The 13073-nt window shown below is 33.4% G+C and overlaps 2 protein-coding genes across 3 annotated transcripts in view; both read left to right on the top strand.

Moving 5' to 3' along the window:
* The window catches only part of LOC147846305 (uncharacterized), a 350900-nt gene that overhangs the window by 53326 nt on the left and 284501 nt on the right, over positions 1 to 13073 (top strand). The gene's annotated exons all lie outside the window — the stretch shown is intronic.
* col11a1b (collagen, type XI, alpha 1b) overlaps positions 1 to 13073 on the top strand; it is a 181243-nt gene that overhangs the window by 75904 nt on the left and 92266 nt on the right. For both annotated transcript variants that reach the window (XM_087239469.1, NM_001184954.1), the window contains 7 exon segments: positions 1049 to 1132; positions 1336 to 1392; positions 3848 to 3901; positions 10173 to 10226; positions 10713 to 10766; positions 12239 to 12292; positions 12984 to 13037. In XM_087239469.1, the coding sequence (XP_087095595.1) occupies positions 1049 to 1132; positions 1336 to 1392; positions 3848 to 3901; positions 10173 to 10226; positions 10713 to 10766; positions 12239 to 12292; positions 12984 to 13037 (411 nt within the window).

The raw sequence follows: 13073 nt of genomic DNA, 5'->3' as shown, positions 1-13073 counted from the left end.
CATTGCCATGGAACATTAAAGCAATTCTTTCATAATAGTGATCATATTAAAACGAACAAACAAACAAAACTCACACAGGAGTATTAAAGGGATAGTTCACCACCCACAAAAAAATAAAAATAAAATAAAATAAAATCTGTCATCATTTACTCACCCTTGTCTTGTTGTTTATAACACTGTTGAATATCTCTTACACCTTAAACCACAATTAAGCCTACCCATACCTTCAAACCCAACCCATATACCACCTCAATAGCACCAGAAGTGTTCTGACATACCTTATGAACACATTAAGTACATTGTATTTATATTTTAATGTAAGTACATAGTAGTTTAGGACACCTAATAGAGCTTTTTGCAACTTATTTTCCATGATTATACATGAATCCACAGTGGGTATACATCATATACTTCATAGTTTTACATCAAATAAAGAGAATGTCCAGTGAGGGATAACTTAAGACAGTGCAGCATCTGGTGTTTGACCCTCTTTACTAGGCATATTCAGAAACTCCCAGCCAGGTTTGTTGGAGCTAAACCAAGGTCATGTCTCTCTGTGGTCATAAAAAAAAAAAAAATCACAGGATGTCCTTTAAAAAAGTATGGGTGTAGTCCAGCATTATGACCTCCTTACAATCCCATATTTACTCCTCTTCTCCAATAAGCTGGTGTGCAGTACATATGGCAAGACATCCAGGTGAATGCTGCACACTGGTAGTGCCCAAGGAGATTTCGCCCTTCAAATCTAGTGCTTTGACCGCTGAGTGCTATATAAATGAGATGAATTATTATTATTGTAAACGTCCAAGTGGGTTATGAATTGTTACAGCTGTGCAGAACCCCACCCGGTAAACCCAATGCCCTCACGCTACACCCAACAGTCTACAGTAACTTTAGGCAAACTGGCACTTTGCAGCCCAGATGCAAACCCATAATGACAAGACGAGGCCGCTTTGTATTGCAGCGGCTAAAGTTCTAAATTCCAGTGTGCAGTAAAAGTACTGAAATAAACCTGTGATTTCTGTGTTTGTGAACGTTTCTCTGACAGTTCCGCGCCGGTGGAGAATCTTCAAAAGGCCCGGTGGTGTCGGCACAAGAAGCTCAGGCCCAAGCCATCCTCGCCCAGGCGCGGGTCTGTATCCTTGCTCTTGATTTTTGTTTTGCTTGAATGGGTACAAGGAAGTTTAAAGGCACTGTTAAAACCAAGACAGGTTTATAGTTCTCATAACACTGTATGGTACATGGAAATGTATCCACTGCAAGTAACATAGCTTATGTGCTCTGCTGCAGTTAATGGCAGGTTTGGAGTCATTTTTGTTGTTTTTTTTCCTGTAGTTGACTATGAGGGGACCTCCAGGTCCAATGGGATTGACAGGACGCTCCGGCCCTGTGGTGAGAATCTGTGTCATATAATCCAACACTAAAATTGTTCAGTAACTAATTTAAGAAAGCGATACATGCAATAAATGAAAACTTGAATTTTATACTGTATATGTATACAGTGCTCAGCATAATTAAGTATACCCCATTTTGAAAATGATTATTTTTATCTATTTCTCAGTAAATATAAGCAATGTATTTTGGTGCATTTAAACAAAACTTAAAAATAATTAAAATAATATTTTAGTCACCAAACATGTTTGGAAATTGAAAGACAATACAATTAAAATCAAGCAAAATATTGCAAAAAAAAAAAAAAAATTTAAATTACAAACTACAAAATTTCAACAATGTTTCTCTTTTTTTGCTTCTCCTGATTTTTTTTCTCTTTTTTTAATTTGTATTTAAAGTATTTTTATCAAATTTAAATTTGGGTGTACTAATTTTCATTATCATTATGTTATTTTGTTAGATAAGCTCCAGAACTGACTAATCTAATGTATATGCAAAAAAAAAAAAAAAAAAAGCATATATAATTGTATATATAAACATATGTTACTGGCAATGTTTGAAATCCCTGTATTGTATAGAATGGCTAGGAAATGTACAGAATGCCTGATGGTTTCAGGCAAAGTTTGAAATACTGTATCAGTTTTTTTATAATAATGCAAATATTTTGCATTCATTTCCTAGGCAGTATATAGAATGACAAGTGTAATTTAGGCAAAGTGTGTCAGAAGAGCACAACAAAAGCCTTTATTGATCATCACTTATTTTAAAGTGAAAAAAAAAAAACGTAATAAAGCATATGATGATCTTACTGGAAAAAAATGACAGCAGATAAGTATGTGTTACAAATTAAATGACTACTGAGATTGAAGTATGTGTTACAATATTGTCTGTGATGTGGTAGTGGAACTTTATACTGTCAATCTGTTGTCTTAGAATAACATCCAACACTCGCATGTTTTAATCGCCATCATCAAACAATGACCCAAAATTTATAATAATATTTTCTATAGGATGCTTTACAATATTATTTTTGTGCGTATACATTAGATTAATCAGTACTGAAGTCAAATCTGGAACTAATCTAGCAAAATAATAATGATAACAGCCCAAAAATTTATAGCCCAAATTTGTATGTTTGTAGAGGAAAATATTAAATAAAAAGGTAAGATATCATATAATAATATAAGAATATTTAGAATAAAAGAATATTTAGAATTTAGTTGAAATATATATATATATATATATATATATATATATATATATATATATATATATATATATATATATATATATATATAGAGAGAGAGAGAGAGAGAGAGAGAGAGAGAGAGAGAGAGAGAGAGAGAGAGAGAGAGAGAGAGAGAGAGATTAAAAATATATTTTAGTCATCTAACATCATAATAATAATTTTAAAAAATAATAACAAAACCGATTTATTAAACATATGTATATATGTTTAATAAATCTGTTTTGTTCAATTCTCCAAAATATATGACCTATATTCACTGAGAAATGGATAAAAATATCAGTTGTAAAATTGAGTCAAATTTGTTATTTTGTTTATATTTTTTTTATATTTTACACATTTTGTTTACACAAATATCTATTATAAATTTACTGCAACACAAAAAAGTGATTTGTGTTATGCTACTTATATTTATTTATATGAAAACAATAAATAAATAACCTGAATAGCTGATGTTTGATTTAAAAACAATTGTACATTTGATTACAACTGACTAAATGTGTTCATTTCCAACTTAAATTAATTCCAACAAATATTACATAAACAATAAAGAAAACTATTTTATGAACTTAAATATATATATGAAAAAATATTAAATACATAAACACAAATGAAGTTGTTTAATTTAATTTAATTTAATTTAATTTAATTTAATTTAATTTAATTTAATTTAATTTAATTTAATTTAATTTAATTTAATTTAATTTAATTTAATTTAATTTAATTTAATTTAATTTAATTTTAAGGAGAAACACAGATGAGCCGTCTGCCGCTCAAAAATACATGTCGCATGCATGCCAAGCTTTACTTTCATTGCTGCCCCTTTTCCTTTCCTGTATCTTTCTTTTAAACCCAACTGTTCAGATTGTCACACAAATGCTGATAGGAACATGTGTTACCTTCATCTCGCTCTGATTTATGGTTTGGTGGTTTATGGCTCTTTGGTGCTGAAGTCCTTTCAAGCTGTCTGATGTTTATTTTCATCTTCCTCTCAAAATACCTTTTGTCTTTTTTTTTTTTTGTTTCTGTGAGAGGAGTGAGGCTCGGAATACCACTCAAATTTCTCTCATTCTTTTCCACAAAATCAATAATGCTTCAGAAGCCATGGTGGCAGGATGTGTTTGGGTAACTAGTGTGTTTGGAAAAGTGTGTGAGACTTAAAACCAGTGTGTGTGTGTGTGTGTGTGTGTGTGTGTGTGTGTATTTCAGGGTGGTCCTGGTGCACCTGGTGCTAAAGGGGAAAGCGGAGATTCTGGCCCACAGGTGACTATGTTTTTCTTTGCTTTTACATCTTCTTTAATAGATTTAATTGTTGTAATCTTAATTTATAACGCTGTTCAGACGTAATATGCTGTTGGGTTTTTATTCTAGTGTTTGTTTTGCAGTCACTTCAAGTAAAACCAAACTTTTATTTTGATGGGTTGTCATGAAGTCATTTTCTCTGTGTACATAATATGATGGTGCTTTTCCTTTTTTTTTTTTTTGTTATAAACTGTAAAAACACTTGTTAATTAAAGAAACCACCATGATCGTCACATGTGGCTACAAATATAGTAAACATACTTGTCAACATTGGGATGTGAAAATAAGGCATATACCCTTCCCCCCACCCCTTCCCAATTCCCCAAATTACTAAATGAGTTTATCTGGAGATCTTTCATTGTAAATAAACAGCTAAACTGTCAGTATTGTTTTATTATTATTATTATTATTATTATTATTATTATTATTATCATTATCATTATTATTATTATTATTATTATTATTATTATTATTATTATTATTATTATCAGATAATTAATCAAATCTCTTTAATACTTTTTTAACTGTAAAACATTCTGATTAAAGAGCAACGAAAGCGAATCTCTTTTTTAGATCTTTTATTTGATTACATAAATTAACAGAGCTGTCACTTAAAAAAGGCACACATCTAACATTATAATGAAAGCATTCAATTGCTTTCCTATCTTTTTATGCTTTTTATGCATCTTTAGATGTTACTAATATTTTTATTTATGTTCTGTATGTCTGTTTAAATACGCACCCAAAACCCAGACTTTTGCTCCACTTCAAATCGTGTGTACAGACTCCGTTTGGGAAACAGTATCTATTTATCACTATGGAGCACATCAGCTGACAGTGGCGCACTGCTACTTGACTGTTTTGAGGATTGCATAGAAGGGGCGACGACATCTGTAATGGAAAGAAAGGGAATACCTCTGTTTTTATATTTATTTTATGACACAGAACAGATTCACATTTAAGAGCATCCCTTGGTGGTTCGCCGGTATGGGTTTGCATACATAGAGGATCGGCTCTTTAATGTTTATTGCCACCCTTCTTAGAAAGATTGAAAATACAGGAGAAATACGGGAATATATCTTTACAGGATGATAGTGGGATAAAACTGTAAAATACGGAAAAATCCTGATAAAAATGGGAGGGCTGACAGGTATAGTACACTGTAAAAAAAAAATCTGTAATTTTACAGTTTTTTTTTCTGACTGCTGGGGTGCCGAAAAAAAGTGTAAAATAAAGGCTGTTAAATTACAGAAGTTTACCGTAAAATAACAGCTGTTGAATTACAGAAATTGACAATTCTGTGAAGGAAATTTCTGTAATTTAACATCTATTATTTTACAGTATATTTCTGTAAATATTTCCGTTATTTTATATTTTTTTTCCGGCACCCCAGCTACCGGAAATAAACCGTTAAATTATAGATTTTTCTTACAGTATAGTACATAAAATTGTTGTGCGGTAAAACGTAGAAACATCAAAAAAACTGAACAAAAAAAATATATTCATGGACAGTAGGCCACATGGTCATGTGATTGAGCAACGCAATTTCACGGCAATTCATAACTTTTTGATTTAGTGGCTAATTCGTAAGATTTGTAAATTGTAATTCCTACAATTTAGTACAGTTTGCTTATCACCCTATGACGGTTGGGGTTCGGGGTGGGGTTGGGTGCTATGCCTCCTTTTTAAAATCATACATTTTTCGTAAGACTGAACTCATATGAATACGTACAAAATAGCCACTACACTGACAAAACGTAAAATACTTACTTTTCTTTGTGAGATCAGGCTGGATTGTGTACAGTTCTAATTTAGATTTATTAATACAAGGTTTGAAAATTTAAATGACATTCTATACAGTTAATTCAATTTTATCCACCATTCCACCAATGTTTTTTTTTATATTGCAAAATGTAAAGTTTACTAAGAAGACACGCTGTACTTGTGGAAAGTGCTTAATGCTTATTACTGCCTGACAATGTTTTCCTTTAACTCTCTCATTTTTACCTGCTTTTAAATTCAGATAAATGAAAGTGCTTCATTGAAATCCTGTTATAATTTGCTGCGGGTAAATGAACAGATTAGTGTGTTGCATGAGAGATTTGCTTTGCTTCTGCGCTCACAGGTGCAGCCGCAATAAACTTTAATGCTGTCAAAACAATTAGTATGTTGCTTTTCATGGTATAGCGTATATCCAGTTGAACGCAAAATATGCAGGAGGTATAAACACTTGTCTGCTGTAATGTAAAAAAAAACAGTACTTCTGCTCTGGAGCGAGTCTTAGTTAATGATGAAGAGGGGGGAAAGTGTTTATTTTTGTGAAGTTTGGAAAGTTTTTGTAAAAGATAATACTATTAAAAACCAAGGATTTGTTACTTGTTATTTCTCTTTAGCTTTTATCTAATTGACAAAAGTACAAAAAAATGTATTGATTCTGTTTATTTCGATGGGTGCCATACCATATAACAAATTTGGGAGATGTACAAAGTTTTACATTAAATTTCCTTTGTAAAGTCATACAGTGTTTAATTGTTAATTGTGTGGAATTCTCTGAGATTAATCAGCAAAGTTTTGCATGCAAAATGTTTGCCCAATCTGACATTATACAAGCCTTTAGCTGCTTAACACTCAGTGATGATCTTTGTCCGGTTTTCTTTTATTATGATGAGCCATGCATTTTGCAATAAGAGACAGATCTAGACTGGAGGCTAGTTAAAGCTCATTTTTGTCTGTAGCCATGTTTCCATTCTAACATGAAGCAAATCTTTTCAGAATGAGATGTGTTTTCATCAAGTTGTTAAAGCAGCTGACTGTAGTATTGGTAACCTCGTAACTAACAGTAAACAAGGCAATCATAACGCAGACAGCTGATTGGTTACATGAATATACTGTTCACTAGATCAGAGTCAGAGCATAGGGAGAGTTACGAATGTTTGATTCGTTAAAATGTTTGATCGTCACATGATTCATGGATAGTCAAGTAGTTCAAGTGCTTTGCGGTTAATTCAAATAATGTTAGTTTACGTTAAATACATGCACATTCTTAAGCGGCGTCCCAAATCGCATACTTATGCACTATTCTACGCCATTTTGAAGTATAAATAGTGTAAGTAGTGCGTTCACACTGAAAACTCTAAAAGTAATAAATGCACTTTAATTACCCAGATTATGCAGTTGTTCAGCCTGTAAAATGAAGTGTGGAATGATGGACACTTCACGCACTCAACAACCGCAGGTTTGCCCCTCGTAGCGGAAGGGGCGGAGCTATCGGACGCACATGTTGGATAACTTTATTTATTTTGGATGGTTAAAAGAAAATTCTCCTACGAGAGTTATTATAGCGCCTCCCGAGGGTGAATGCGGTAATACTCAAGGCAGGTATTATTTGATAATTCAGTCGTTTATTTCACTGATTTGGCAAACGTCATTAGGGAAACGGTTTGAATTTCCGCTTAGTAAAAAAACAGTAGTGTGCCATTTGGGACGCCACTACATACATATACTATCCTGTTGAGTGTGTAAGTGCATAAGAACATAATGCATGGGTGCATAGTGTATAGTGTGCCATTTTGGACGCAGCTTTAGTTTTAGGAATTTTAGAACCTTTCAGAAGTGCAAAACTAGCCATATTCAGCTGTAACTCGGCTGTATGTGCTAACTTCAGGGAACTAGTAAGAGACTCCATAAGCCGCCATTGCTGTTGAAAAAACATTCTATTAGAGTCAATGGAGTTGTCGTATGACTTTGATTAGAGTTTATTCAGCAAATGTGTTTCCATCACCCATTATTTGCATTAACCTTTTTTTTTTACTCAATTCCAAAATCATCTCAAGCAATCAAAAAACGTATTTATTTATTTTTTTTGTTGGCTTATTTCTCATGCGATACTTCAAATTGTGCATTAACACAGTGAAAGTAATCCAGCTAGTGTAACCATTCTGTTGCAGCACATGCAGAATGAATCTTAATCTAATGAAAATGAGATTCTTATTCTCATTACCATGACAGACATTTGCTTTTCTATCTGTCGCTCAAGAACGTCTGAACGTTCCCTTTGGTCTTTGAGTTTGAGAACTCAATTGCTGTTTTCCCCATGTGGACTCATCTGACACAATAACACTGTCAATTTGACTATCTGAGATTATCTCTTCTCTTTTTTTTTCTCCAGACCTTTTGCACGAAGTAAAGAGTCAAGCAGTACTTGTAAAAACAGAGATGCTCATTTTTATACTAAAACACAAAGCCTCATGTATCACCAGTTTGCCTGGAAATACCCCACATTTTTCAGTTTTTATTGTTCCTCCATCCCAATGTTTTTGGAATGTGTTGGTACTATTAAAAAAATACATTTAAGCTTGTCAGTGAAAACACTGGAGTTTTTTCTTTGTACTTTGGTCAATTAAGTAAAAGAATTATCACTCGGCTCTGAGATATTTGAATCTCATTAGTCAGATGAGACATTCCATTGCATTTTATTCCCAGGTATCGATTTCTGAATGTAAGCCCCCTGTACGCACAACAACAGATTTAGGTCAAAATTTTTATATTGTTTCAGCCTTTCATCCAACATTGTTGTTGTTGTAAAATCTCAAAACACCGCCCTCACATAACTGTGTGGATTGGCAAAATACAACTTTTTGGAAACAATGTCACCTTACCGCATAAAAAAAAGTGCCTCACACATAACTACTAACAGCAACATTGGCAGATTAAAGCACTATTACAGCAAAACTTGGTAATGCTGTCAACCAGATGAACAGCGAAGACAACAATTTAATTTGTCATACATTTTTAGATAAAGTATACATTTGCCATCATCTGCTTGTGTTTATCATCTTGTCTGTACTGAAGACAATGAACTTCATACTAATGCTCACTACATTATTTTATTTTAAAACAGTGGTATCAGAGATTTCTTGAAACCATACATGAATGGACACAGAACTTTTAGAATCTACAAAAAATAAAAAACTCTCTACCGTGTTTCCGTAGCATATTATTAAAGGCGCATATGGGTTCTTTGATTCATCTCAGCATTAGTGAATACATTCATATCTATATTTATATGCTTCTCTTTCACACCACTGTTTTTGACTTTTTGGCTCTATCTTGTGACGGAATATTAATAATACAAGTAGATTAATGTAGTCTGGATTCAGCCATTTTTGTTTCTGTCATCTATACTCTGTTAAAGCACCAATCAATTATTAGACAAATGTTTTAAATGTAATTGTTTAGTTTTGTGGCAAGTGGGATAATGTACATCTAGGCAGTTGTTTTTACAGAATACAGGCAGATAGGTTTAGTAGCATTAGTAAAACTACCGCCTAAATGTTATCCTTTACTTATTACACGACTGTCTGGAATACTCGATTTTAAACAGACAGTTGTGACATTCCAAGGTATGTTATTTCGAGATAACAATCGCTGAATAACACAGGCTTAAAAATCACCTTGACCATCAGTGAATCACCTAAATGTACATTATCCTTTACTTATTACAAGACTGTCTGGAATACTCGATTCTGATTGGACAGTCGTGATTTTCCAAGGTATGTTATTTTGAGATAACAATTGCTGAATAACACAGGCTCATAAATCCCCTTGACCATCAGTGAATCGCCTAAATGTACATTATCATTTACTTATTACACGACTGTCTGGAATCCTCGATTCTGATCGGACAGTCGTGACATTCCAAGGTATTTTATTTCGAGACAACAATGGCTAAATAACACAGGCTCATAAATCACCTTGACCATCAGTAAATGTGTTCAAATCCATATACTATCATCCACATTCATATGTATTTCTTAGTATAGGTTAGTATATGCTTCATTCAGCCAGTTTAATCAGCTTTACGTTTTTAACTGTTTGGCACCATCTTGTCACTGAATAATGCTCAGGTTATTGTATGCTCCATCAGCTATTTTAGTTTCTGTCAGCATTTGCGTTTAATTAAAGGATTAATAAACTATTATGGCCCAGAACAATATTTTTTGGCAAAATAGCCGCGTAAAAGGTGGGATAAAGTACATCCAGGACAGTTGTTCTCGCAGATTAACATATTTTTCTTTACGTCAGGCTTTATTCTATAACAACCTCATAGAACTTGGAACTTGTGTTGTAAAACAAAAATATTATTACTTTTTAAACATGGCCAACGATGTATTCTACTTGTCCTTTAGCTGCAGACCGCTTTACTAAAGATGCTGTTATGTGTTTTCTTAAGGGACCAAGAGGACTTCAAGGCCCAACTGGTTCACCTGGAAAACCTGGCAAGAGGGTAAGAATGGAAAAATCTGCTCTAGCTGTCCTTTAGCCTCACTTTTTTTTGATGAGATGTCATGCACAGTACATAATACATCTGCAACACTACTGCTGAAATACTGCAAGGCTACATGCAAGTGGCCTGTTAACTCTCCAACCGCGCACCCGATTTTTCCTTCAAACAGTCTGCGTCTATTAGCTTTGACCTTAATTTACCTGTGTGAGCTTTACAGAATGACAGATGTCTGCTCGACCAGCCAGCTTTAGTGCCAAACGTGTCTCAGATTCTCCGTTGACACAGTTTATTCACAGTTTTGTAATAAATGAGTCAAATTGCCGCGGTAAGTCAATGCTGTAGACTCAACACAGCGCCGTCTTTGGGTTTTTCTCATTCGCTTCATGTCTTCTTCTGTCTCGCTTTGATTCTAAAACACATGTTATGCACATTATAACCTGCTTTTAGCACATAGCATTAGGCTTATGATACGACTGTGTTTTATAGGGCCGAAATGGAGCAGATGGAGCCAGAGGAATTCCTGGAGAATCGGGAGCCAAGGTAAAATCATGTCTGGTGCAAAATGTACACTTTTACATCGTTTACACTTGAATTTGTTTTTCAAACAACCCCCGAGGTGTTGGGAATCTGAGGTGTGACTGTTACAGTATGTGTGTCATATACTGTTATTAACATTAGGATGATATGTAATTTTGATAAAGTATTAAAATCTGATTTAAACTGATTTGTTGCATTTCTAATAATGCAGCATATTTTTTTACAGCTTACTTATCATAATGTCTTCATTAATTGACTTAAAGCTTGCTTGTTGTTGTTATTATTAATGTTATGGAATTGGTATGAGTTATTTATAAAGAAAAAGATATGTCTGATAGTTTGCGGTTTAGGTCTAAAATTTCTCATTTAATTTAGAAGAGGGAAGCAAAAAGTTACATTTTTTTGTTTTTTGTATCTGTGTTTTTTTTTTAGGAAGAGGATTATTATTGCTGCATTATTTCTTTAAATAATTACTTTCGAGTAGTAAAACTTAAACTAAAACTTAAAGAAGTTTATATAAAGTTGTTATGATGCTGTTTTTAAAGGATTGAATCTGATTATTTGCAGTTCAGGAAAAAAAATCTGGCATTCTGATTAAAGCAATAATATACCACAATAAGTTAATTTTTTGTAATAAATAAAAGTGCCATTAATGTAGCATATTTATTTCTAAGTAATTTTTTCATCATTCTGAAATTATGGGACAACTATATTAAAGAGGTTTAAATTACATTAAAAGATAATTTCTAAAATCTGATTAATATGTGTTTAATGCAATATGCTTTATGACTCTCTGTGGTCATTAAAAACCCAATGGTGCTTTCATGGCGCCTTTGTCCTGTGGCTGCCGTTGCATCATCCAAGTAGAGGCTACACACTGGTGGAGGAGTGGGAGACCCCCCTCTCATGATTGTGAAGTGCTTTGGGTGCATGGCCATACACGATAAATGCGCTATATAAATACACATCACTTATTCCCATTCAATATATTTTGAAATCCACATTAATTTTGCTGATTCTTTCAACATTTTAATAATAATTTTACTATAACTTTATTTTACAATTATATTATGGTAAATATTAAACATTGCATTTAATTTATATAAATTAATTATAATTTCTACATTAAAATATAAATTTAGCATAATGTGTACATTTGTTCTAATATTTGTAGTTACAAATTTTATTTTGGAAGTTTAGTGTTTCACAATTGAGATTTAAGATTATAGATTATTTTATTTATTATAAAGTATAAGATATTTCCAAGATTATTATTATTTATTTATTTATTTATTTGTTTATTTATTTATTTATTTATTTATTATTATATTTTTTAAATCCAAAACTCTAGTTTTTAGAAAGAATACAGAACATAAATACTTAGCATTTATTGAAATAATAATAATAACAACAATACCAATAACAATTATTCACTTTTACATTAAATTCAACACTCCTTTATTCTCATTTAACAGGGCGACCGAGGATTTGATGGCCTTCCTGGTCTACCTGGTGAAAAAGGACACAGAGTAAGTGCAACGCTCCGTAACTTTATTATCAGCCTGCTGTAAATGAAAGTGATTTATTCCAGACAGCAAAACACAAGCCTGACCACCACCCTTGTGACAAATGTCACTTTAATACTCAATTATCAAACTTACAGCTTGTCTTTATAATAATGAGAACAATTCCTGCCTGGTTTGGTTTTACCCCCCTGTGCTTGTTTTCATACCGAAATCTACTGTATTTTGTTAACTCTATTTGAATAGTTTCTTCTCGGATCCTGCCAAAACCAAGACTTGTACATTTTTACAAGTGTCGCCGTACGTTAACGTTGAGTGCTGACAGTCCCAGTGGCAGAAGTCGGCCTCATTATAGCTTCAAGCGGGGGTTGTTTGGCAAACCAAAGCTGCCCTCGTGAGGCCTAGCGGATTGTGGCTAGCTTGGCCTAGGCTGCTGTAGTGAAAGAGCCCCGCAGATCACAGGCAACTGTGTATATTTCCAGCCAGAGTCGCTGTCTTCCTAATCCTGCCCTGCGTAATTACAGGCCCCGCTGTGTTATAGCCTCTTCTTATAGGGATGCAGGCTTATAAATAGTGGCCATGGGCCCTAACAATACATGGAGCCAAAAGCAGGGACGGTAATAATACAGTTACTCTTTTTTTTTTTTTTTTTTTTTGCATCCTCTGTCATTTCATCTGTTTCGCTTTTTTCTTGCAGGGCGAGCAAGGTCCCATCGGCCTTCCAGGCTCTCCAGGAGAGGACGGACCGAGGGTGCGTTTGTCCAACTTACACACACTGTAAAACAAA

Source organism: Danio rerio, chromosome 2 (genome assembly GCF_052040795.2).
Source record: "Danio rerio strain M-AB ecotype USA chromosome 2, GRCz13ab, whole genome shotgun sequence".
Taxonomy (NCBI): Eukaryota; Metazoa; Chordata; class Actinopteri; order Cypriniformes; family Danionidae; genus Danio; species Danio rerio.
This window is presented reverse-complemented; position numbering and strand designations above follow the sequence as displayed.